This window comes from Tiliqua scincoides, chromosome 5 (genome assembly GCF_035046505.1).
Source record: "Tiliqua scincoides isolate rTilSci1 chromosome 5, rTilSci1.hap2, whole genome shotgun sequence".
Lineage (NCBI taxonomy): Eukaryota > Metazoa > Chordata > Lepidosauria > Squamata > Scincidae > Tiliqua > Tiliqua scincoides.
This window is the reverse complement of record NC_089825.1, coordinates 99,510,727-99,532,897: the sequence shown is the minus strand read 5'-3', so window position 1 is coordinate 99,532,897 and position 22,171 is coordinate 99,510,727. Positions and strand designations below refer to the sequence as shown.

General features: G+C 45.9%; 1 protein-coding gene across 1 annotated transcript; it reads right to left on the bottom strand.

Moving 5' to 3' along the window:
- Positions 1 to 2,118: 2,118 nt before the first annotated feature.
- On the bottom strand, positions 2,119 to 14,986 carry LOC136652575 (vomeronasal type-2 receptor 26-like). Its single transcript, XM_066629510.1, has 8 exons — positions 14,976 to 14,986; positions 11,816 to 12,058; positions 9,668 to 9,878; positions 8,723 to 8,935; positions 7,880 to 7,930; positions 6,231 to 6,357; positions 3,399 to 3,581; positions 2,119 to 3,023 (listed from the first exon to the last, which is right to left on the bottom strand). Exons 1-8 carry the CDS (start codon positions 14,984 to 14,986, stop codon positions 2,119 to 2,121), a joined length of 1,944 nt encoding a protein of 647 aa, XP_066485607.1.
- Positions 14,987 to 22,171: the final 7,185 nt, after the last annotated feature.

Genomic DNA, 22,171 nt, shown 5'->3' with positions numbered 1-22,171 from the left:
AGGCAGAATAAGGATAGGTCACTGCTATAATCATTTCCTTACATTGCAATTGTAACTGATGTGCATGAAATTTTCCAATTGCAACTGAGCCCATTTTTTTCCACATTGTTTTGCATGATTTTCAACACCTACTTTCAACTCCTAGCAGTAGCAGACCTGCCTAAATGGGGCAAATGCCCCAGGTACAGCGACCATGTATTTCCCTTTGGTGCTTAAGTAGGTGGGAATGAATGAGATCCACACACTGCAGAACGTCAGCATACTAAAAGTGACCAGCTTGGCATCATTGAAACATCAGGTATTATTTACTCTAACACTGTACTTGAGTCCAGGCCACTGACTTGAAAATGAGTCCCCACGCATGCAGAATTGAGTCTGCCTTGAGTCTGCAGGGAAATTCCAGCCAGGAGACAGGGAAGGGTTAATGTTTTGGTTTTGCACTGAGATGCGGGGGAGGTGGGAGCAGGCTTTCTTGTCCATCTCTGAAGGAACTGGTAATCATTGGATGGTTTTTCCCCTAACAAGTATGGGAAGGGTAGTTGGCCCAAGTTGGCCAAGGGTAGTGGTGGTTGATAGTCATCCAGAAGAAATGGCATGGTTTCAGCAGACTCATTGAATGACTGGCCACAGTGGAACTACTTCTGAGTCAAGCTGCAAAGGAGTGGGTCATACTGGTAAACCTGCCAGCTGCTGCATGTGGCCCTCCTGCCTCTCACTGCTTCTGTCCCCACTCTCACGCAGTTTGTTCCACCCCCTCCCACCTTGTTTACATATGGGATGGGGATACCAGGGGAGTAGCAAATAAGAACCCCAACATACACACACACACACACCCTGGCAGCCGCTCCATTTTTGTCCACAGAGCTGCAGTTGCCTTTTTTACCTAAAAAGTCAGGACTTGAGTCTTTTAGAGTCCCCAGAATGCTCTAGGCAACTCGGAAAGTTCACTTGTTTGGGCTCCTTTTCGAGTCAAGTTAAAGGGGGTGGAGACTCATAACTTGACTCAAGTCAAGCTGCACTGGTTTTGTCCATCTCTGCATTTGTGCACCTTATAGGTTGCCTGCTGTGTCACAATAACACATCATTGTTTCTTGGAACAATCGGTGTTATTGGTGAGTTTTGAGTTCAGCAAATTCACTTTTTGTTACATAAGGTAGTTGTGTTTTCTTTTGGGAGGTTAAATGGCCCAATGTGTGATAGAATACAGATAATTCAACATAGTTTGTTTCTTTTATGTTCTGCATGCAATTACTATTCCCATATAGAACATTCAAATCCCATATAACATGATGCTATTATTCATAAATACCAAGAGTCTAAAAGGTTTCCAAAACGTCGGCCACTAGTGGTTCCATCCCCCTGAGGGTGTCAGCCAATGCAGTACGCACCTTCCACACCCCTTCATGATACCACAGAAGGCATATCGCAATTTTTCTCTTTCCGACCCAGTGACCGCACCAGTGCAGCAGTGTTTGGCGCTTATTCTGGTCTAATGCATCAACCTAGAGCTCATTATGACTGTGTGGCTGAGATCTAGATGATGAACATTGAAAGAAAAGGGCCGGTGATAAGTGTACTATAAGTGTACTGTGGTAAATGTACTGAGAAGCAGCACTTTATAATGCTCAGAAGAAATTGGATTATTGGATCATGACCAGAAATATCGAAGATTGGGAAAAAAAAAACCTCAGAACTATAGAAAATTTCCAATAGTTTGGACTACAAAAATTCCCTTCCTCTACTCAGAAAAATTGTTGTTCATGTGAAAGAAGGACTTCTTGGAGGAAGATTCTTCTCTTAGAGGATGGAAACCTTTGGGTTCTTTTGGTGATCATGTGCTGCCTTAGTATCATGTCTTTATATGAACTTTGTATTTCCTTGTTTCAACATTTTGACTTCTGTGTTGTGTCTTTATCCTGCGTTATTATCATTATCCTTGGATAGCTACCAAGGAGATGCAACTATTGCTTCTGAAGTGATTTCTCATCCCTCCGTGTACATTCCAAACCAAAGAATCTGGACTGAGTTAAAAATGTGATATGCTGTGCTCTAGTATTCTTGCTGTATGGAAACAGAGAGAGAAAAACATGCAAAACAACTATCATCTTGGAATCGGATTTAATTACTTCTTTTCTCTGTTAGCAGCTGCTTGGAGTTGAGAGTTGGTTTTAGCACAATAACATAGCATTTAGGAAGAAAAATGCAAATCAGAAGGCCAGTGTTGGAAGCCAAGATGGCAAAGACCTCCACGGCCACCACGTCTTTCCCCTTGGTGCTCAGGTAAGCAGGAATGAAGGAGATCCACACACTGAAGAAGACCAGCATGCTGAAGGTGATGAATTTGGCTTCATTGAAAGTATCTGGCAGTTTTCGGGCAAGGAAAGCGATTGTGAAGCTGGTGAGGGCCAGAAAACCAACGTAGCCCAGGACAGAATAGAGCATGAAGATCGACCCTTCATTACACTCCACTATGATGTGCTCAGTCTGGGAGTGCATGTCAACATCTGGAAATGGAGGAGAGGTGGACAGCCATACAGTGCAAATCCCCACTTGAATGAGGGAACAGGAAAGGACAATGGAGTGGGCCACTTTTTTCCCCAGCCATTTCCTCATCCTGTTCCCTGGCTGGGTGGCCATGAAGGCCAGGACCACAGTGATGGTTTTTGCCAAAACACAAGAAATTGCCACAGAGAAATTGATGCCAAAAGCCGATTGTCGGAGAAGGCAGGAGACCTTTCCAGGTTTGCCGATGAAGAGCAGGGAGGAAAGGTAGCAAAGCAGGATGGAGCTGAGAAGAATGCAGGTGAGGTTTTGATTGTTGGCTTTGACAATGGGAGTGTTCCAGTTCTTTAAAAAGATCAGTATCACCAAAACTGTCATTGCTGTAAAGGAAAAAGCAATAGAAACCAACCCAATTCCTAAGGGTTCCTCATAGTTTAGGAAGGCTATCTGTTTGGGGATACATTGATCTTGGTTCTTGTTTGGGTACTGATCTTTTGGGCATTTGACGCAATGAGCTGCATCTGAAAGGACAAAGAGAGAGTCAGTAGTTCTATGAATCCAGAAGAATGATGGGAGGTTGAGAGAAAATGTTGGACAAGAATTCCCCATTTTCTTTCTTGGCACTTCAGTGCTTAGGATCGGGGGAGGGCAAGACCAAATGCAGCAAGGGATAGGCACCAGCAGGATTAATTTCACTTAACTGTATGATGGACTGCCTCTGAAGTCTTTCAAGGTGCCTCCCTTGTTGCAGTTGTAACCAGTGTTCCCTTTAAGAATCAGTGGATCATGATTTAAGTATTTGGAGAAGAGCAGACCATACAAATGCATGTGCTATGGTGTTAGGGTGAACTAATATTTGCAAATATTTCCTGGAAAATCTGTGCACTGCCACTTACCTGTCTGGTTAGACATCATGCCATCGGGACAGGGAGTGCAATCATAGCAACAGATTGCTTCTCCCTCTTGAACCGTCTTGCTGTGTCCAACGTGGCAGCTCTCAACACAGGTTGAACGAGGCACATTCGAAGAACAAAAATGTGAAGCAAACATTTGATGCCCACCACCAGAACCATCCTTCCCTTTCAGTGCACTTCAGCTTATCAAGAGCAGGAGCTCAACTCAATTCTGACCAGCAACAGAAAACCCCCCTGCTGCAGCGACCTGTTAAGGACTCCTGTTGTATTTGACTTAAGCAGGGGTTCTATACTCACATTTCTGTAGAGCGGTTTTTCTCAAATTGTGGGTTGGGACCCACTAGGTGGGTCGTGAGCCAATTTCAGGTGTGTCTCCATTCATTTCAATATTTTATTTTTAATATATTAGATTTGATGCTACTGTGGTATGTGAATGCATTTGGGGAAATGTTTCAGACCTGTACTTTTAACAAGCTACTATGTATATTCTTTTCACAATGATAGTAAATGGGACTTACTCCTGCGTAAATGTGGGTAGGATTGCAGCCTAGGATTGTAAAAAATTTTCCTACTTGATGATGTCATTTCCGGTCATGACATCACTTCTGGTGAGTCCTGACAGATTCTCATTCCAAAAAGTGGGTCCCAGTGCTAAATGTGTGAGAACCGCTACTGTAGAGAGATTTAGTCTTCCTACTGGGATTCAAAACAGTTTGGAGCAGAGCCCAAGTGAAACAGGAAATGCATCGGAATTTGGTTTTATTCCAGAAGTGCTCTTCTGCTAGCAGAAGACTTAGTATGCTTTTATTTTATCAGGGAATTGGCCCAGTAGCACTGGCATTCCTGGCCCCTGTGCCGCCCGAGGCCAGGACCACAGAATGCTGCCCCTCCCCCACTAGTTGCCATCAGTCTGCGTGTGGCCTCCTCTCGCCCTCCGGAGGCCCTCAAGTGCTTTTAGACGCTACTTTCAGTTTTGACATGTGCACCCTCCATAGTCCCCAGAATGCTCCCAGAGGGCAGCCAAAAGCAGTGGTGAGGCGGCAAGGAAGGCAGCAGGGGTGTGGATGATGGCAGGGGGGCCAGTCGGCTCTGAGGGGTGGCACCCCAGGCCATTTTACCTCCCCCATGGTATGCCAGCGCCCAATAGCAATTAGATTCTGATGCAATAACGTCTAAGAATAACATCTCTACCAGGTAAGATGGTGAAATGCCTCATCAAAGATAGAATCTCAAAACACATAGACGAACAGGCCTTGCTGAGGGAGAATCAGCATGGCTTCTGTAAGGGTAAGTCTTGCCTCACAAACCTTTTAGAATTCTTTGAAAAGGTCAACAAGCATGTGGATGCGGGAGAACCCATGATCATTATATATCTGGACTTTCAGAAGGCATTTGACACGGTCCCTCACCGAAGGCTACTGAAAAAAACTCCACAGTCAGGGAATTAGAGGACGGGTCCTCTCCTGGATTGAGACCTGGTTGAAGGCCAGGAAACAGAGAGTGGGTGACAGTGGGCAATTTTCACACTGGAGAGAGGTGAAAAGCGGTGTGCCCCAAGGATCTGTCCTGGGACTGGTGCTTTTCAACCTCTTCATAAATGACCTGGAGAGAGGTTTGAGCAGTGAGGTGGCTAAGTTTGCAGACGACACCAAACTTTTGCCAGTGGTGAAGACCAGAAGTGATTGTGAGGAGCTCCAGAAGGATCTCTCCAAACTGGCAGAATGGGCAGCAAAATGGCAGATATGCTTCAATGTCAGTAAGTGTAAAGTCATGCACATTGGGGCAAAAAATCAAAACTTTAGATATAGGCTGATGGGTTCTGAGCTGTCTGTGACAGATCAGGAGAGAGATCTTGGCGTGGTGGTGGACAGGTCGATGAAAGTGTTGACCCAATGTGCGGTGGCAGTAAAGACAGCCAATTCTGTGCTTGGGATCATTAGAAAAGGTATTGAGAACAAAATGGCTAATATTATAATGCCGTTGTACAAATCTTTGGTAAGGCCACACCTGTGTATTGTGTCCAGTTCTAGTCGCCACATCTCAAAAAGGATATAGTGGAAATGGAAAAGGTGCAAAAGAGGGCAGCTAAGATGATTAAGGGGCTGGGGCACTTCCTTATGAGGATAGGCTACGGCGTTTGGGCTCTTCAGCCCAGAAAAGAGACGCCTGAGGGGGGGACATAATTGAGACATACAAAATTATGCAGGGGATGGACAGAGTGGATAGGGAGATGCTCTTTACACTCTCACAAAACACCAGAACCAGGGGACATCCACTAAAATTGAGTGTTCGGAGAGTTAGAACAGACAAAAGAAAAATATTTCTTTACTCAGTGTGTGGTTAGTCTGTGGAACTCCTTGCCACAGGATGTGGTGATGGCATCTGGCCTGGGACGCCTTTAAAAGGGGATTGGACAAATTTCTGAAGGAAAAATCCATTACAGGTTACAAGCCATGATGTGTATGTGCAACCTCCTGATTTTAGAAATGGGCTATGTCAGAATGCCAGATGCAAGGGAGGGCACAAGGATGAGGTTATCTGATGTGCTCCCTGGGGCATTTGGTGGGCCGCTGTGAGATACAGGAAGCTGGACTAGATGGGCCTAAGGCCTGATCCAGTGGGGCTGTTCTTATGTTCTTATGAAGTCTTTCAAGGTGCCTCCCTTGTTGCACTTCTAATCAGTGTTCCCTTTAAGAAGCAGTGCATCATAAATTGTTTGCAGAAGATCAGGCCAGTACAAAGGCATATGTTATGGTTTTAGGGTGGACTAATATTTGCAAATATTTCTTGGAAAATCTGTGCACTGCCACTTACCTGTCTGGTTAGACATCATATCATCGGGACACGGAGTACAATCATAGCAACAGGTTGCTTCCCCCTCTCGAACCGCCTTGCTGTGTCCAACACGGCAGCTCTCAACACAGGTTGAACGAGGCAGATTCTAAGAAGAAAGAACGGGGAGAAAAGCTGAAGCGAATGTTGGATGCCCACCTGCATGACCATCCTTCCCTTTCAGTGCACTTCACCTTATCGAGAGCAGCTCACCTGACCAGCAACAGATTACTCTCCTGCTGCGAGTGACCTCTTGAAGACTCCTGTTCTATTGGATTTCAGGGAGAGTTCTATTCTCCCATTTCGGTAGAGTGATTTCTTTTTCCTACCGAGGCTCCAAAGAGCTCAGGGCAGAGCCAAATGAAACAGGAAATACGTCAGTATTTGGTTTTATTCCCAAAGGGCCCTTTGCTAGCAGAAGACTTAGCATGCTTTTATTTCATCAGCGAACTGGCCCATCGCACTGGCATTCCTGGTCCCTGTGCTGCCCCAGGCCAGGACCACAGAATGCTGCCTGCCCCATTGGTTGCTACCTCTTACCATCACATCCAGGAGGCACGTGGCCTCCTCTGGCCTTCCGGAGGCCTTCAAGTGCTTTTAAACATTACTTCCCATTTTTGTCAGAAAACCAGAAGTGACAGTTCGAAGGGCTTTTAAGAAGGCCTTGTGCCGCTATCCCGGTTCCCAGAAGGACTTCAGAGGGCAGCTGAAAATGGTGATTGGGAGATGTGGATGGTGGTGGGGGTGTGGATGGCAGCTAACTGTGGTTCAGGATTGATTAGGTCGGTCAGGTGTGTCCCCATTCACTTCACTTCATTTTAAGCATATTAAACCTGATGCTACCATGATATGCATGATGGGAAATGTGGCAGATCTGACATGTGCAACCTCCACAGCCCCCAGAATGCCTCCGGAGGTCACCCAAAAGCAGTGGTGAGGGGGCACGGATGGCAGCAGGGGTGTGGACGGAGGCATGGGGGCTGGCCGGCTCTGAGGTGTGGCGCCCCATGGCATTTTACCTCCTCCCCAGGTCTGCCAGTGCCCAATAGCAATTAGATTCTGATGGGGTGATGTCTAAGAATAAAAAATAGGGACATAAGTAGAAGCTCTTTAATGTCCCCCACTATGACAAGAGAAGCTCTTTTAATGTCCCCCACTATGGCCATCCTTCTTTCTCCAGTAGGCTTCAACTTGTTGAAACTTGTACATGGGACACAAACTTTGAGTCCCACCTCAAAACCCAGCTATCTATTTGATATTTATCTCAACGTTTATCTCAATATAGGTATTTGTTTAATCAACATGACATGCTATGTGCCTTGCAAATATGTTTAAAATAGTTTTATTCTGTCTTTTATTTATTTTAGCCCCGAGACCCACTTTTTAGAGTGACAATCTATTGGGACCCAAAAGAAGTGATGTCATTAACCTGGAAGTGATCTTATGGCTTCTAGTGACATCATCAAGCAGGAACGTTTTTCACTCCCCCATACAACAAAATTAGAGTAAATAAGTACATTAAAAGTTTACAGATTGACTTAAAGTAAAGAACAACCCTCCCAAGCTGTTGCCAATCAGTTTTTAAAAAATGCCCCAAACACCACACAGACTGCAATCCTATTCACACTTACCTGGGTGTAATCCCCATTGACTATCATCGTTAAAGGCATACCCATAGTAGCCTGTTAAAAGTGCAGATCGGTAACATTTCCACAAATGCAGTCACATGCATCTAATATATTAAAAATAAAATACACCTTGAAATGAATGGAGGCCCACCTGAAAATGGCTCGTGACACACCTCGTGGGTCCTGACCCACAGTTTGAGAATTCAATTGAACTCAGTGAGACTTATTTCTGAGTAGGGAGGCATAGGATTGCTCTGTAAGGGTACAATCCTATGGTCACCCTGCACTGCCAGAACTCACATTCCAGCATTGCAGGACACTTTGTGGCAGCACAAGAGCTGGGCCTCTGTTGCGTGCTGTCAGGCCAATGCCACAAATGGTGAGCACCTCAGAGTGCACAGCCGTGGCTTCAGGAGTCTCTACCATCCCAAGCAAGTTGTCGTCAGGGGTGGGCCATAAGCAGAGAGGAAGAGTAATGGGGCGGAACTTCAGGGGAGGAACTGGGGTGTGTCAGGGAAGGAAAGGGTTGATCTGCTGGCAGTCATGCATTTTGGATTCGATCCCCTATTTTTCAAGCTGCTCCACCCTCTGGATCTCCTTGGGCTCATACCAATTAACTGGCTGGCATAGGTAGAAGGAGACCCATAAACTGTCAGGGGCCTATGCAGAGGTAAGGGGAAAGTATGTTCCCTTACATCTCAAAGACCTCTCAGCCATGCCTTCACCATAGCATGCAGTGCATGTCTCCAGGAACGTTCAGATGCTCAGGAATGCTTGGGTGGTGTGGGTAAAATCATGTTCCCAGGCAAATGAGGAGGTCACCTTGCTGAAGAATTTTAGCCCTACCTCCTTAAATCTGCTATTCCACACAATGGCATCATTGTGGATGGTAAACTCTTGACTTGGAGACATCTTTCCAACTTGAATCTTAAGGAAGGATTGATTAGGGAAAGTGACCCAATTAATAACATCAAGTCCAGATGACAATTCCTCATCGGCAAACCAGACTTCATGGCCAGCACCATTGTTAAAGTGGACATTTTTCAGAAAAGAGTGCATCTAGATTGGACAAAAACGGAAAGTAGAAAACAGTTGATACCTTAATATTGTACACTGTATTATCAAACACCCAGTCAAAAAAAGGTACCTGTAAACCTGAGATGTACCAATTACAAGATACAAGAACATTTTATTCATTCATTAAAAACAGAATAGGCTTGCCAGATCTTCCTCATCTTTCTCTCCTCTCAGCTCACCATTATATCCATCCAACATTTGCATATCTTTGGGCCCAATGCTATTCAACTTTCTAGTACTTATGCCAATGGGGCATGCACTACATCCTGCAGTATGGGGCTAGTCACAGAGGCCTAGGGGCTACGCTGCAGCTGCCTTGGTGATAGAAAGCTGGAAAAGTTGAGCTCTATTGAAGTATTTCATTTGTTCCTCTACTCAGTGGTTTACAGGGAGCTTTGTGTTAACAATACTAGTGGCTGGTTTGCACAATTAAATATTTATATTCCATCTTTCTTTCCTTTTGCAACTTAAAGCATTGCATCTGGGATACCCAGTTTGTCTGTCTTCAAAGTCCTGCAAGATCCAGATCTGCTTAGCTTCTGCAGTGTGTCCACCCCATGTGCCCAGGGACATGACTTCACCCACACCACCCATTCCATCCACAGCAATTTCATTTAGAAGAACTTTTCATTCTGCTCAGTAGCAAGTTTCTTCCTACTAACTGTGTTTGGAATTACATCATACATAACCATATCAATGCAGTGAGGAATATACCTGCCACGGTTCAATGTTCAACAGTTTGGATGTGTCTCTGTTCAGCACTGTTTTTGGTCTGGGCAAAAACATGGCATTTAAAGCATGCGCTACAGCATAGAGAGCATTGTAAATGCGGTAGCTCTGATCACTCATCTCCATCTCAAACAGAGACTGAGGCAGGCTCTCCAGTTTCTCCTCTCCTGTACAGTGTTCCCCATCATGGAAACACCTGAATGCAAGTTTGTAGAAAATGCAGAGAAAACGTGTGAGTGACTTATCAGGCTTTAGAGTCTGAAGGAAGTCCTGGAATCCTGGCACGGGCCTTGTGGAGGTTGTGAAAGACAAAGTCCCATGGAATGTTTTTGCACAGAAGCCCTCATTTTCTGTAGCTCTGGTGATATCCCATTGAGGTGATGTGATCCAAATCTTCCCTATATGGGATTTATAGATAAATTCAGCAATATTTAAAATGATGGCTAGTGTTACCAGAGACTGAGAATCCCCACTGACAATAACAACATTGGCTGTCGTTGATAAAAGTGTAGGGCGTATACTTAATATATTTTTTAAGTATGTACTTTGAGTGGAATACACATTCAAATCCTTGGGACTGTCAGTCCTTTTTAAGAAGGCAACACAAATGCTATTCCGGGCAAGCAATGGGGTCAGCCTCTGCAGGAAGCCTTCTCCACTATCATCCTCTGAAACAATGAGGCCAATCCATGTCCATTGAAAATGCATCAGTAGCTGGACTATTCCGGTGTGTAGAGTACCTTCCCTTATTGCCATCCAGTATATAAAAGGAAAATTATTTCTTGTGACTGGCATCTCATATGTTCCATAGGTAAGCTAACAGGGGGAAACATGGCTCATATCAGGTTTGAGAATTAACCACTGTTTTCCAAACCAAAGTGTTTACTACAATCCAGATTTTTGCTTATCAATGATACTCTGAGTATACTGAACAATGTATCTTTGAAGACATTCCCATCAATAAATTATAGTAAGTTTGCAATCCTATGCACACTTATGCCTGGAATTTATAGTAAGTCTGCAACACTATACTTACTTTCCAGGGAGTAAGCCCCATTGAACACAGTGAGACTTGTAGACATGCTTAGGGTTGTGCTCTCAATGAGTTACAACACATTTCCTTTCACCATGTCCACAAGCCATCACTTAAAGTCCTAAAATGGATAATGTATTTGATTTAGACCAAGCTATTGTTTTGCCGAGCTTCAAGTTTCAATTTTTTGAAAGATTAAAATCACCTCTATGGTTTGTATCCCCAGAATATGAGACATGACTAAATAGTATTAAATCAGTGCGACAAGATTGGTGTGCTTAAGAACAGTTTATATAATGGGCTGTATTTATGAGACATTTTCTTGATACAAACCTGAGTTTTATACACTGAAAGACATATTTTGTGCAGGAGGTCTAGCTCAGCTACTGCCATGTCTGCCTGAAGATCTGGGGACACCAGTACAAAACAACCAGAAGTATCCGAGAGTTATTGACACGCTGATAACGAGTTGACCATCGGTGACAGAGAAGAGTTGCTGTCAAGTTGCATGGGAGATGAAGCAGCCAGAGGAAGGCCAGACTGGGAGGCAATTCTATTGTAAAAATCTCTTTGGGGGTTTAGAAAACCTTGGCATGTGAACTGCCTTGATTTAAAGTCTGAGGAGAAATCTGCCCACATCTAGGTTGCTGGTCAGTCATTTTATGTCCTCCTATACAACTGAGATCTCAAGGACCTCCTCAAATGGTTACTTCTTTTGAGAAAAACAATTGCTTATTTTAAAAAAGTAACCATTTGAGCAATTCATTGCCTTGCCCCTTTGCAATTCTTTTCAAGCTAAAAAAAGGGCATTCACTGATAAAGTCCCAAATAATAGATAATGAGTGAGGAGCAGTTTTCTGCGACCCATTCTGCGACCCATATCTATCTCTCCTCAAACGGTTATTTCTTCTGAATAAATGATTTACTTGTTGCATTGCCCCTTTGCAATTCTTTTCAAGCTAAAAAAAGGCATTCACTGATATAGTCCCAAATAATATAAGAAGTGAAGAGCAGTTTTATGCCACCCGTTCATGCATCTGAATGTACATACCTGTGGAAACTTGTACTGGCTAAGAATGTTGGCCATTTGGATGACATACTCTTCCGTGAATCCCCCAATGACAGACAAGACATCACCTTTCTTATCACACTTGTAATTGGGTACACTCCTTTGCCTTTTGAAGAGTAGACACAGGATGGACTTATATGTGTCCATTCCTTCAAAAAAGTTGTCGTAGATTTTAAAACCGAGGGTCATGTTGGGCAAGAGGTTGGGATTCCTGTTGATTTCATGAATGGCAAAAATGAAGGCCAGGGCATGTTGATAATGTTTGAACTCTATTCTGCAATTAGATTGACATTGAGGTAGAGATAACGTCTATCACATTGTCACATGCACCACAAATACATATACAGCATATACAGTACTACCCACAGTGGCATTTTCATGAGCACTGTTTTGCTACAGCATTGTTCATCCTGGGCATGACTGACAGCTATTGTGAATGTAAGTGATCAATCAGTGTCAGGTTCTTGCCCCATCAAGATCAAAGTTGTTTTTTTTAGTGCTGGTTCACATGGCACTCAATCACTTGAGGGACAATGACCCCTGCAGTATTCTACACCAAAAAACTCATCACTAGTACAATGAGAAAAGGAAGCTGAATTAAAGAGGGTTAAGGAAGAGGGGAGCTGGAATGAAGTTGACCAGGACAAAAATGATTAGGTAAGGGAACACTTCTTCTTTTGCCATGAAGCAAGTCTTAGCTGCCCCAATCATAGATCTGCAATGGATCTACTCAGACCTGCAGCAATGATTTTGCTTGTGCAAGTCCCAGTGGATATGTGTGAGTTGTTGGTGGCCAGGAAGGGAGACCAAATGTCAGTGAAGCTGGTTCCAACAATAGCCATTCCCTTTCCGGCCATGGCACACCCCTATCCCCACCCTGTTCTTTCCAACAAGCTGCACCTGTTGAAATTCCACCACAGTGCAGTCATTTGTTCCCTAGTCTTCATGTTTTAAATAGAGTGATGGCTAACAAACATATAATAACTTACGAGAATTTGCCGACCTCCATTGCTGTTAGGCTCTGAAAATCAATTGCAGTGCGTACAGGACGTATAAGAGAGAGGACCCCACCAATGACAGCATCTCCTAGCCTAGTATCCCCATAGCTTCCTTCCAATTCACAGTCATGGGGCACATCCTCCCAACAGTCAGGAGAAGGCAAAAGCAGCAGCATCAAGAGCAAAAACAACCACAGGGCTGCAAATGCATGTCTAACCCAGCTGCATCTGAACTTCCGCATCCTGAACTACAGTTCCAGCTACAATGATATCTCTATGGCAGGCACCTTGCTAGAGCCTCACTCTGGAGCCACATGTAAGCAGCATGTGTGGTCACAGAGTTTCCTCCTGAAATGTTTGGCCAGTGAGGCGAGCTAAAGAAGAGATGCCTGATCAATCTCTGTTCCACCACTGAGCACTGACACAGTTCAGAATAAATCCATCTTCTTTTGAAATATGGATGTATTTCTTACCGATTACCCAAGGAAGGAAATTACAGTACTGGATAATCACAGAGTACCTAAACACATCCCTGATCGTCCTTGTGAAATGAATAACATACATGTTTATGAAGATCAAACAGTATGTAATTTTGGGAAGGGCAATCTGAACTGGGATCATGGTGAGATGTGAGATGTGTTGCCTTTGCTGTGATTGCAGTTCAGATTTCACCCCTATTACAGTTCAGCTTCTGAGTAGACCTGATTAGGATTCTGCCCTTAGTATTGTATATTTCATACTCTTTTTTTAAAAAAAATATTTTATTTGTTTATTTATTACAGATACAAGAAAGGAAATAGGTTATACTTAGGGTAGGTACAACACAGGTTATACATAAGGGTATTGGCCCCTAGATTCCAACATACATTAAAAACAACAACACAATAATCATCAATACAAAGGCTATCATATTTATCAATATAAAATGCTCCAGGAGGTGTCCCGCCGAGCCCGGATCCCTGCTGCATGCAGGATCACGCACATGGGGAGTCACCATGGGAGTCGGGCAACAGCTCAGCGTCTCCACGTCACCCACTTTCATGCGAGTAAGCCCCAGGGACCATAATGGGGCTTCCATCTGAGGAGCCAGGCAGAGGCTTAAATGCTGGGGCTGCAACCCCAACCACAATTTCCAGGGAGTAAGCCCTTTGGACTATAATGGGCCTTGCTTCTGAGGAGGCAGGCAGATCCTTGGACTCTGGCTGCAATCCTAGACACACTTTCCTGAGAGTAAGCCCCATAGTCTATAATGGGCCTTGCTTCTGAGGAGGCATGCAGATCCTTGGACTCTGGCTACAATCCTAGACACACTTTCCTGAGAGTAAGCCCCATAGTCTATAATGGGCCTTGCTTCTGAGGAGACAGGCAGAGTCTTGGACTCTGGCCGCAATCCTACACACACTTTCCTGAGAGCAAGCCCCATAGTCTATAAGGAGCCGTGCTTTGGAGCAGGCATGCAGAACCTTGGACTTTGGCCGCAATCCTGGCCACGCTTTCCTGGGAGTAAGCTCCATGGACTATAAGGGCCCTTGGGCTATAATGGGGCTTGATTCTGGACAGGCACACAGAGACTTGGTCATAGGGTTGCAGTCCTCGCCCACTTTACAGGGAGTAAGCCCCTTGGGTGATAATGGGGACTTGCTTCTGATGGGGCATGCAGAGGCTTGGTACATAGGGCTGCAGTCCTCGCCCCACTTGTCAGGGGTAAGCCCCGTGGAGCTGTAATGGAGCTTGCTTCTGAGTCCGAATGCTGAGGCTTGGAACATAGGGCTCAAATCCTGGCTCCAACTTCCAAGGAATAGCTGGATTTAAGGCTACAATCCTGTCCACACTTTCCTGGGAGTGTGTTCCATCGCTTTTAATGGAACTTACTGATGAGTATACAGGCATAAGATGAGCTCCAATGACTGCAAGCCAGTACAGATCCGGTAGCTCCTAAAAGGGCACATGGGGATGCAAGGAACTGGGGTTTCCCATCTTGCACCAGCCTGTAGGAGGGCACTACCCCCAGCCCAATTCAACCCCCCTCCATATGGGGAGCCCCTGGCCATCTTACAGCATGCACTCCATCTATGTGGGTGCCGCTTTGAAAGCTGCCTGGCCAGACTTCAGCTCCCAAGGAACTGAGCAGAGTTGATGGGGCATTTAATACTATGTTTTCCCTGGGCATCAGCAGGGCATTTAGCAACTTACCTGGTGGGCATGCTGCCCCTGCTCCTTGAGAGAGGAGATATGTGTGCCGCCCCCTACGCCTTTAAGAGAAGAGTGGTGTTCCATTACCAACCTGCTTAACAGGCATGCTACCCCTTCTCCTTAGGGGAGGATGGCGATCTGTTACCAGCCTGCTTAATGGGTGTGCTTACCCGTTTTCTGGGGGTGTGGTGGTGTTATGTCTGCAACACGCTTACCAGGAGTTCTGCCCCTGCTCCTTCTAGAGAGGGGGTGGTGTTCTGGTGCAGAACCACTTAGTGGGCATAATGCCCCTAGGCCTTTGGAAGAGGGGAGAAGGTTTCTGTTAACAACCCATGTAGTGGTTTCTCCTTAGAGAGGGGTGATGTTTCGTTACCAGCCCACTTACTGGGTGCACTGTCCCAGCTCCTAGGGGAGGGGCAATGGATTTGTGGCCCCTTCTTCGAGAGGGGGGCGTTCTACATATTAGCAACTGTTTAATGGGTGCTCTGTCCCTGCCCTGGGAAAGGGGTGATGTTCAGTTATCAGCCCGCTTGACAGGATTGACAACCCACTGGCAGGTATGCTGCCCCTGTTCCTTGAGAGAGGGATGGGGTTACCAACCCACTTAATGATGAGCGGCCCCTCCTCCGGTGGGGGAGGGGTGAGGTTATGTCAGCAAAGTTGCTACCAGCCTGCTTAACAGGCAGTGTTACCAACCGCTTTAATGGACGTGCTGTCCCTGCTCTAGTGGGAAAGGTGGGATGCGCTGTCAACAACCTGCTAACAGGTACGCAGCCCTTATTCCGTTATAGAGAGGGGCGATGCCGCCAACTCACTTAACAGGTGAATGGTCCCTGCTCTGGTGAGGGAGGGGTGCGGTTCGGATGACAACCTGCTTAGCTACCCCTACTCCCTACTTTAAGAGAGGGGTGATGTTTTCCAACCTGCTTGACAGGCAGGTTGCCGCTGTGCCCGGTTGAGGCACTGCAGGAGTACGTAGCACATTCAGTGGCACGAGTAGGAGCCCTGTTCCAGTACACGGACAGCTCCCCGCTGACTTTATTCCAGTCTAGGGTGGTCTTTTCACGTGCCCTCATAGCCCTGGAGTTGCAGCCAAAGGAGTATAGCCTTCATTCCCTATGCATCGGAGTGGCTTCTGCAGCCGCGGTGTTGTGCCTGTCCAGGGGCGACATGCAACAGATAGGACGCTGACGTTCTACAGCTTATAGGTGCTACGTTCGGATCTTTTAGAGGCAGGCTCCTTCATTGGCACCACCCTCTTTTATGGGGGGCGCTGCAATGGGCAGGGGTTGGGGCAATAACTTATCTTTCTTCTTCTGCAGGAGGCGGTGAGAAGCTGGTTTGTGAACTGTCTGTGGCCATTCCATGGTAGTTTGGGCCTGTAAGTGGGCAGCCGCGAGACATTTTGGAACGCAGCTCGGGCTCGGCCCCGCCATGCAAGTTGGCTGGCTGGCCAAGCAGGGGATGCAGTGGGGCCAGCTGCTACCCACAATGCAGAGTAATTGAAGGAGAACTTGTCGTCTGACATATTGGTGATCCACCTGTGTGAAAATGATCTGTGTTGGATGTCCAGGCTGCCGCTCAGGCCCAGAGAAGGCAAGGAGTTCGCCACCCTTCAGGGTTGGCTGCCCGGCATCACGATGGTCTGGTTGGACTTCGTACAGCAGCAGGTGTGGCTTGGTGCCAGTCGCTGTGCTAAGGTGGAGAGGATGATGAGGAAGGTTGCCAAAGAGATTGGCCAGTGTGGCATGGACCGGTGGACGGGTCATTGTGCATCCAGCCATTGCCTTCTCGAGGCCTGCTGTCTACAGAGGAGATGGGAGCACTTGTCTGAGCAAGGGGCGGACATCTCTCTGAGAGAACTGCAGGATGACCTTGAGGCGCTTCTCCCCCTGCTTGGGAGCGGGGGGGGTCAAGCGCTAGGCTGACCCCTCCTGGTGGCAGGTGGTGTGGGTTAGGAGGTGTGAAGTGGACTTCGGGCATGCACCTTCAGGTGGCATAGGCAGGGCAGAACCCAGTTTCAGTCCTCAGGGGCTCGGCGGCACGAGGACGTAGATGGGGCCCTGGCTGGGACCGCGGGGTCCACCTCAGAGGCTCAGCGGCTCGAGGTGGCACAGCCCACGGTCCGGCTGCCTTCCCCTTAAGGGACAGACATGGATGAGCTGCGCTGCCCAACAATGGGGCGTGACTTGGAGTCGGGTGCATGCCCGCCTGGGGGCAGATGTGTTCTGGTACTGCCCAGAGGTCCCACCTCCGCACTACAGGGGGCTTTGCTGCCTCGGACACTGCAGGTCTCAGCCTCCTCTTCTGTTGTAACTGCTAAATAAAGTGGCCCTTTCTCCCATACCTGTTGTCTCGAGTGTTCATTGGACGGTGTGAAAACAAAGAACAGGAGATCAACTTGATCCTGACCAGCAACAGAGAACTCCCCTGTTGCCAGCGACCTGCTGTGGACTCCTGTGGTATTTGACTTCAGGGAGAGTCGGTAGAGAGATTTGTTTTTCCTACTGGGACTCAAAGCAGTTCAGAGCACAGTCCAAAAGAAGTAGGAAATACACCAGGATTTGGTTTTAATCCCAAAGTACCTTTCTGCTAGCAGAAAACTCAGTGTGCTTATATTTCATCAGGGAATTGGCAATTGCACTGGCAATCCTGGCCCCTGTGCTGCCCGGGGCAAGGATCACAGAATACTGCCCCCCCATGGCTGCCATCCCTTGCCATCGCATCCAGGCCACACATGGTCTCCTCTGGCCCTCTGGAGGTCTTATAAGGGCTTTTAAACATAAGGGCTTTTAAAAGCCTTCCAGAAATATTAGAAGGCCTCCGGAGGGCAGGAGGAGGCCATATGCAACTTCCCCGGCCCCCAGAAGGTCTCTGAAGGGCAGCTGAAAGTGGTGAAAGTGGTGGCTGGGAGGCATGGATGCTGGCAGGGGGGCAGAAGGGTGGAACCCTGGGACGTCTGTCCCCCTTTACCCTCTGTGGTACGCAAGTGCCCAATAGCAATTAGATTCTGAATGGGGTAGCATCTAAGAATAAAAAGAATGGGACATAAGAGGAAGCTGTCTTTCAATACTCAACACTATGGACATCCTCCTTTTTTCTGTGTGTTTCCACTTGTTAAAAGTTGTGGCCCACCTTTGAGTGGGGCCCAAATCAGACCCCAGCTATCTCTTTGATATTTTTCTCAATATAGGTGTATTTATTTACCATCTTTTCCTCAATATAGATATTTGATTAATCAACTTGATAGGCTACGTGCCTTGCAAATATGTTTAAAATGATTTTATTCTGTGTCTGTAGAGGACAGGAATGACCCAGTACAGGTTTAGGTCAAAGTGGATGAGGATATTTACTTGAGGCATGTGTACTAATGGTGTAGTTGTAGCAATCCTACAAAACCTGGATAATACTGATCTGTGAATCTAAGGCTACAGTCTTATTCAGTGTTTCTCAAACTGTTGGTCAGGACCCATTGGGTGAGTCGTGAACCAATTTTGGATTGGTCCCCATTCATTTCAATGTGCATTTAATTTTTAATATATGAGACTTTATGCTACCATGGTATGTATGTTGGGGAAATGTTTCAGATCTGTACTGTTAACAGGCTTCTATGTATATGCTTTTAACAGTGATAGTTAATGGGTCTAACTCGAGGTAAGTGTGGATAGATTTACAGCTTCTTGGATGTTTGGGTGTAGTGGTTATCTGCACAGGCACTAGCCTTAGCCTTGTATGTTGGCAATGAAGCAAAGCACATTTTGCACATGCACAGAGCAAACTTGCGCGGCCTTGGCGACATGCTCAGTCTGAGGCTTTGTAGCCTGTCAACAAGGCGATGTTATAAAGAATCATATCTAGGAATGTGAGTGTGGTTTAGCTAGAAAGCCGACTGGTTACAGCCAGTGTGAGTCTCATCATCCTTTTGGAAAAGTCCCTATTAGGCAGACTATTGATTCATGGTGTAGTATTGTAAACAAGATGAGAGAATGGAAAACCCCAGCCTGTTGTGTAATGTTTGGAGAAGGAATAAAAGGCAGAAAAGGCTGAATCTCAGAAGCTTTCCTTCTGCATCTGGTCTTCTTTCTGCATCTCGCTTCTATACCTGTCTGTTGTATTCATTGCTCTAACGCTTTGCTGCCTCAAGATCTAACTTTCAAAACCTCAGATTGCTTCTGCTTTTAAAACTCTCCATCAGGCCACAAGATATAGTCTTGTGTGTCTCCCACCAAGCACCAAGGCCCTCAAAAGCCTTGGGTGCTCCCCAGAACAGCATCTTGCGCTGCTACATTTGGGGTTAGTTCAGTTAAAATTCATTTGGATATTAACTTTAGGTATATGTACTAATGGTTTGTTTCAGCATTCCTACAAGACTTGTACAATACCAGCTGTGACTGTAAGGCTGCAATCCTATATACACTTTCCTGGCAGTAAGCCCAATTCAACCTAGTGAGACTTATTTCTGAGTAGTCAGGTATATGATTGCACTGCAGGGGTAAAATCCTTTGGTCACCCTGCACTGCTAGGACTCACATTCTGGCATTGTAGGGCATTTTCTGGCTGCCACAAAAGGAGACTCAAGTAAGTTGTTGGCAGGGTTGGGTTTTGGGCAGAGAGGAGGAGTAATAGGGCACTTCAGGGGAGGATCAGGGGTCGGTCAGGGAGGGGAGGGGTTGATCTGGGAGGGGGAATGCATGTCGAAACCTATCCCCTAGTTTTCAAGCTTCCCCACCCTCTGGCCCTCCTCGGGCTTATACCAGTTATAGAGCTGGCATAGGTACAAGGAGACCCCTAGGCTGTCAGGGGGCCTATACAGAGGTCAGGGGAAAGTATGCTCATTTATATCTCAAAGGCCTCTCAATCCTGCCCCCACCATAGCATGCAGTGCATGCCTCCAGGAATGCTCTAATGTTCAGGGATGTTCCCAAGCAAATGAAGAGGTGACCTTGCTGAAGGATTTTAGCCCTACCTGCTGAAATCTGCTATTCCACACAATGGCCTCATCATGGATGGTAAACTCTTGACTTGGAGAAATCTTTCCAGCTCGGATCTTAAGGAAGGATTGATTGGGGAAAGTGACCCAGTTGATGACATCAAGTTCAGAAGACAGTTCCTGATTGGCAAACCAGACTTCATGGCCAGCACCATTGCTAAAGTGGACATTCTTCAAAAAAGAGTGCATCTATATAGGACAAAAATAGAAAACAGCTGATAGCTTCAATGTATATTGTGCACTGTATTACCAAACCCCTGATCAGAAAAGGCACCTGTAATCCTGAGATGTACAAGTTAAAAGAACATTTTTCATTTATTAAAAACTATTAGAACACGCTTGGCAGATCTTCCTCATCTTCCTCTCCTCTCAGCTCACCATCAAATCCAACATTTCCACATCTATGGGCCCAATCCAAACTTTGCAGCACTGATGCAACTCTGCCAATGGGGCCTGCTCTGCATCCTGCAGTGTGAGGGTAGTCACAGAGGCCTTGTCAAGGTCAGGGAACAATTGTTCCTTTACTTGGGGCTATGGTGCAGCTCATTGGTGCTGGAAACTTGAATAGGATTGGGCCCTATTGAATATTCAATTTGTTCCTCTACTCAAAGGTTTCCAGGAAGCTTTGTGGATGCTTTCAGAATTAAAATTAATATTTCAGGGATGTGTGGTTCAGGGCAGCAGGTGTGGCAGAACTGCCCTGTTGTTGTCCTTGGAAAAGCACCTCAGTTGCCCTGATTACACCCTTGGAGGCTCTCCTTGCCCCTGCTTTCTCAGGTGTAAAGAGAGCCTCCTCAGGTGGAAGCAGGCGGGACAGCTGTGGCACTTTCCCATGGGCTACAAAGGGGCAGTTCTGTCTCACCCGCAACCTGAATCACACGTTCCTGTTATAGTCCGCTTTTCTTACATTTTGGAACTTAAGACTTCAACCCTATGCTTTTTCCTAGGAGTCAACCCCATTGAACACAATGGACTTACAACAGAGTAGACATGCATAGGCTTGGGCTATAAAGCAATGTGCATGGGATATCCAAGAGGTCTGTCATCAAAGTCCAGAAAGGTTCTGATCTGCTTAGCTTTAGCAATATCCCCCCCCCATGTGCCTGGGAACATGTTTTCACCCACACCACCTATTCAATCCACAGCAAGTTTACATAGAAGTGATTTCCACTGTGCTCCAGTTATCTTCCGAGTAAGTGTGCTTAGGATTGCATCATACATAACCGTTTCAATACAGTGAGGAATATACCTGCCACAGTTCAATGTTCAAAGGTTTGCCTGTGTCTCCGTTCAGCATTGTTTTTGACCTGGACATATATATGGCATGTGCTACAGCATAGAGACCATTGTAAATACGGTAGCTCACATCACTCATCTCCATCTCAAATACAGTCTGAGGCAAGCTCTCCAGTTTCTCCTCTCCGGTACAGTGTTTACAAGTTTTAATTTTCCCATCATGGTAACACCCGAATGCAGATTTGTAGAAAATGCAGAGAAAACGTGCAAGTGACTTTTTAGGCTTTAGAGTCTGAAGGAATTCCTGGAATCCTGGCACGGCCTTCATGGAGGTTGTGAAAGACAAAGTCCCATGGAATGTTTTAGCACAGAAGCCCTCAGTGTCAACAGTGCTGATGAAATCCCACTGAGGTGACGTGATCCAAACCTTTCCTATAAGACATGTATGTATAAATTCAGCTACATATTATTATTATTATTATTATTATTATTATTATTATTATTATTATTATTATTAACAGGATTTATATACCGCTTTTCAACTAAAAGTTCACAAAGCGGTTTACAGAGGAAAATCAAATAACTAAATGGCTCCCTGTCCAAAAGGGCTCACAATCTAAAAGGATGCAAAAGAATACCAGCAGACAGCCACTAGAACAGACACTGCTGGGGTGAGATGGGCCAGTTACTCTCCCCTTGCTAAATAAAGGAGCACCCACTTGAAAAAGTGCCTCTTACCCAATTAGCAGGGCATATAAAATGACTGCGAATGGCAACAGAGTCTGAGAGATCCCGTGAACAATAACAACGTTGACTGTAGTGGATAAAAGTGTGGAGCATATCCTGAATATATTTTGCAAGAACGTATTTTGAGTGGGATCGAAATTAAGATCCTTGAGAACACCTGTCCTTTCTAAGAAGGCAACACAAATGCTGTTCCGGGCCAGTAATGGTGTCAGCCTCTGCAGGA

Bases quoted from the DNA above. Each gene is read 5' to 3' on its own strand.
- LOC136652575 (XM_066629510.1), bottom strand. The intron at 9,879-11,815 runs GTATGTCATCCA...ACTTGCATTCAG, and splicing joins ATTGGGGGATTCACGGAAGA to GTGTTTCCATGATGGGGAAC. The intron at 3,582-6,230 runs GTAAGTGGCAGT...GTGCACTGAAAG, and splicing joins TATGATGTCTAACCAGACAG to GGAAGGATGGTTCTGGTGGT.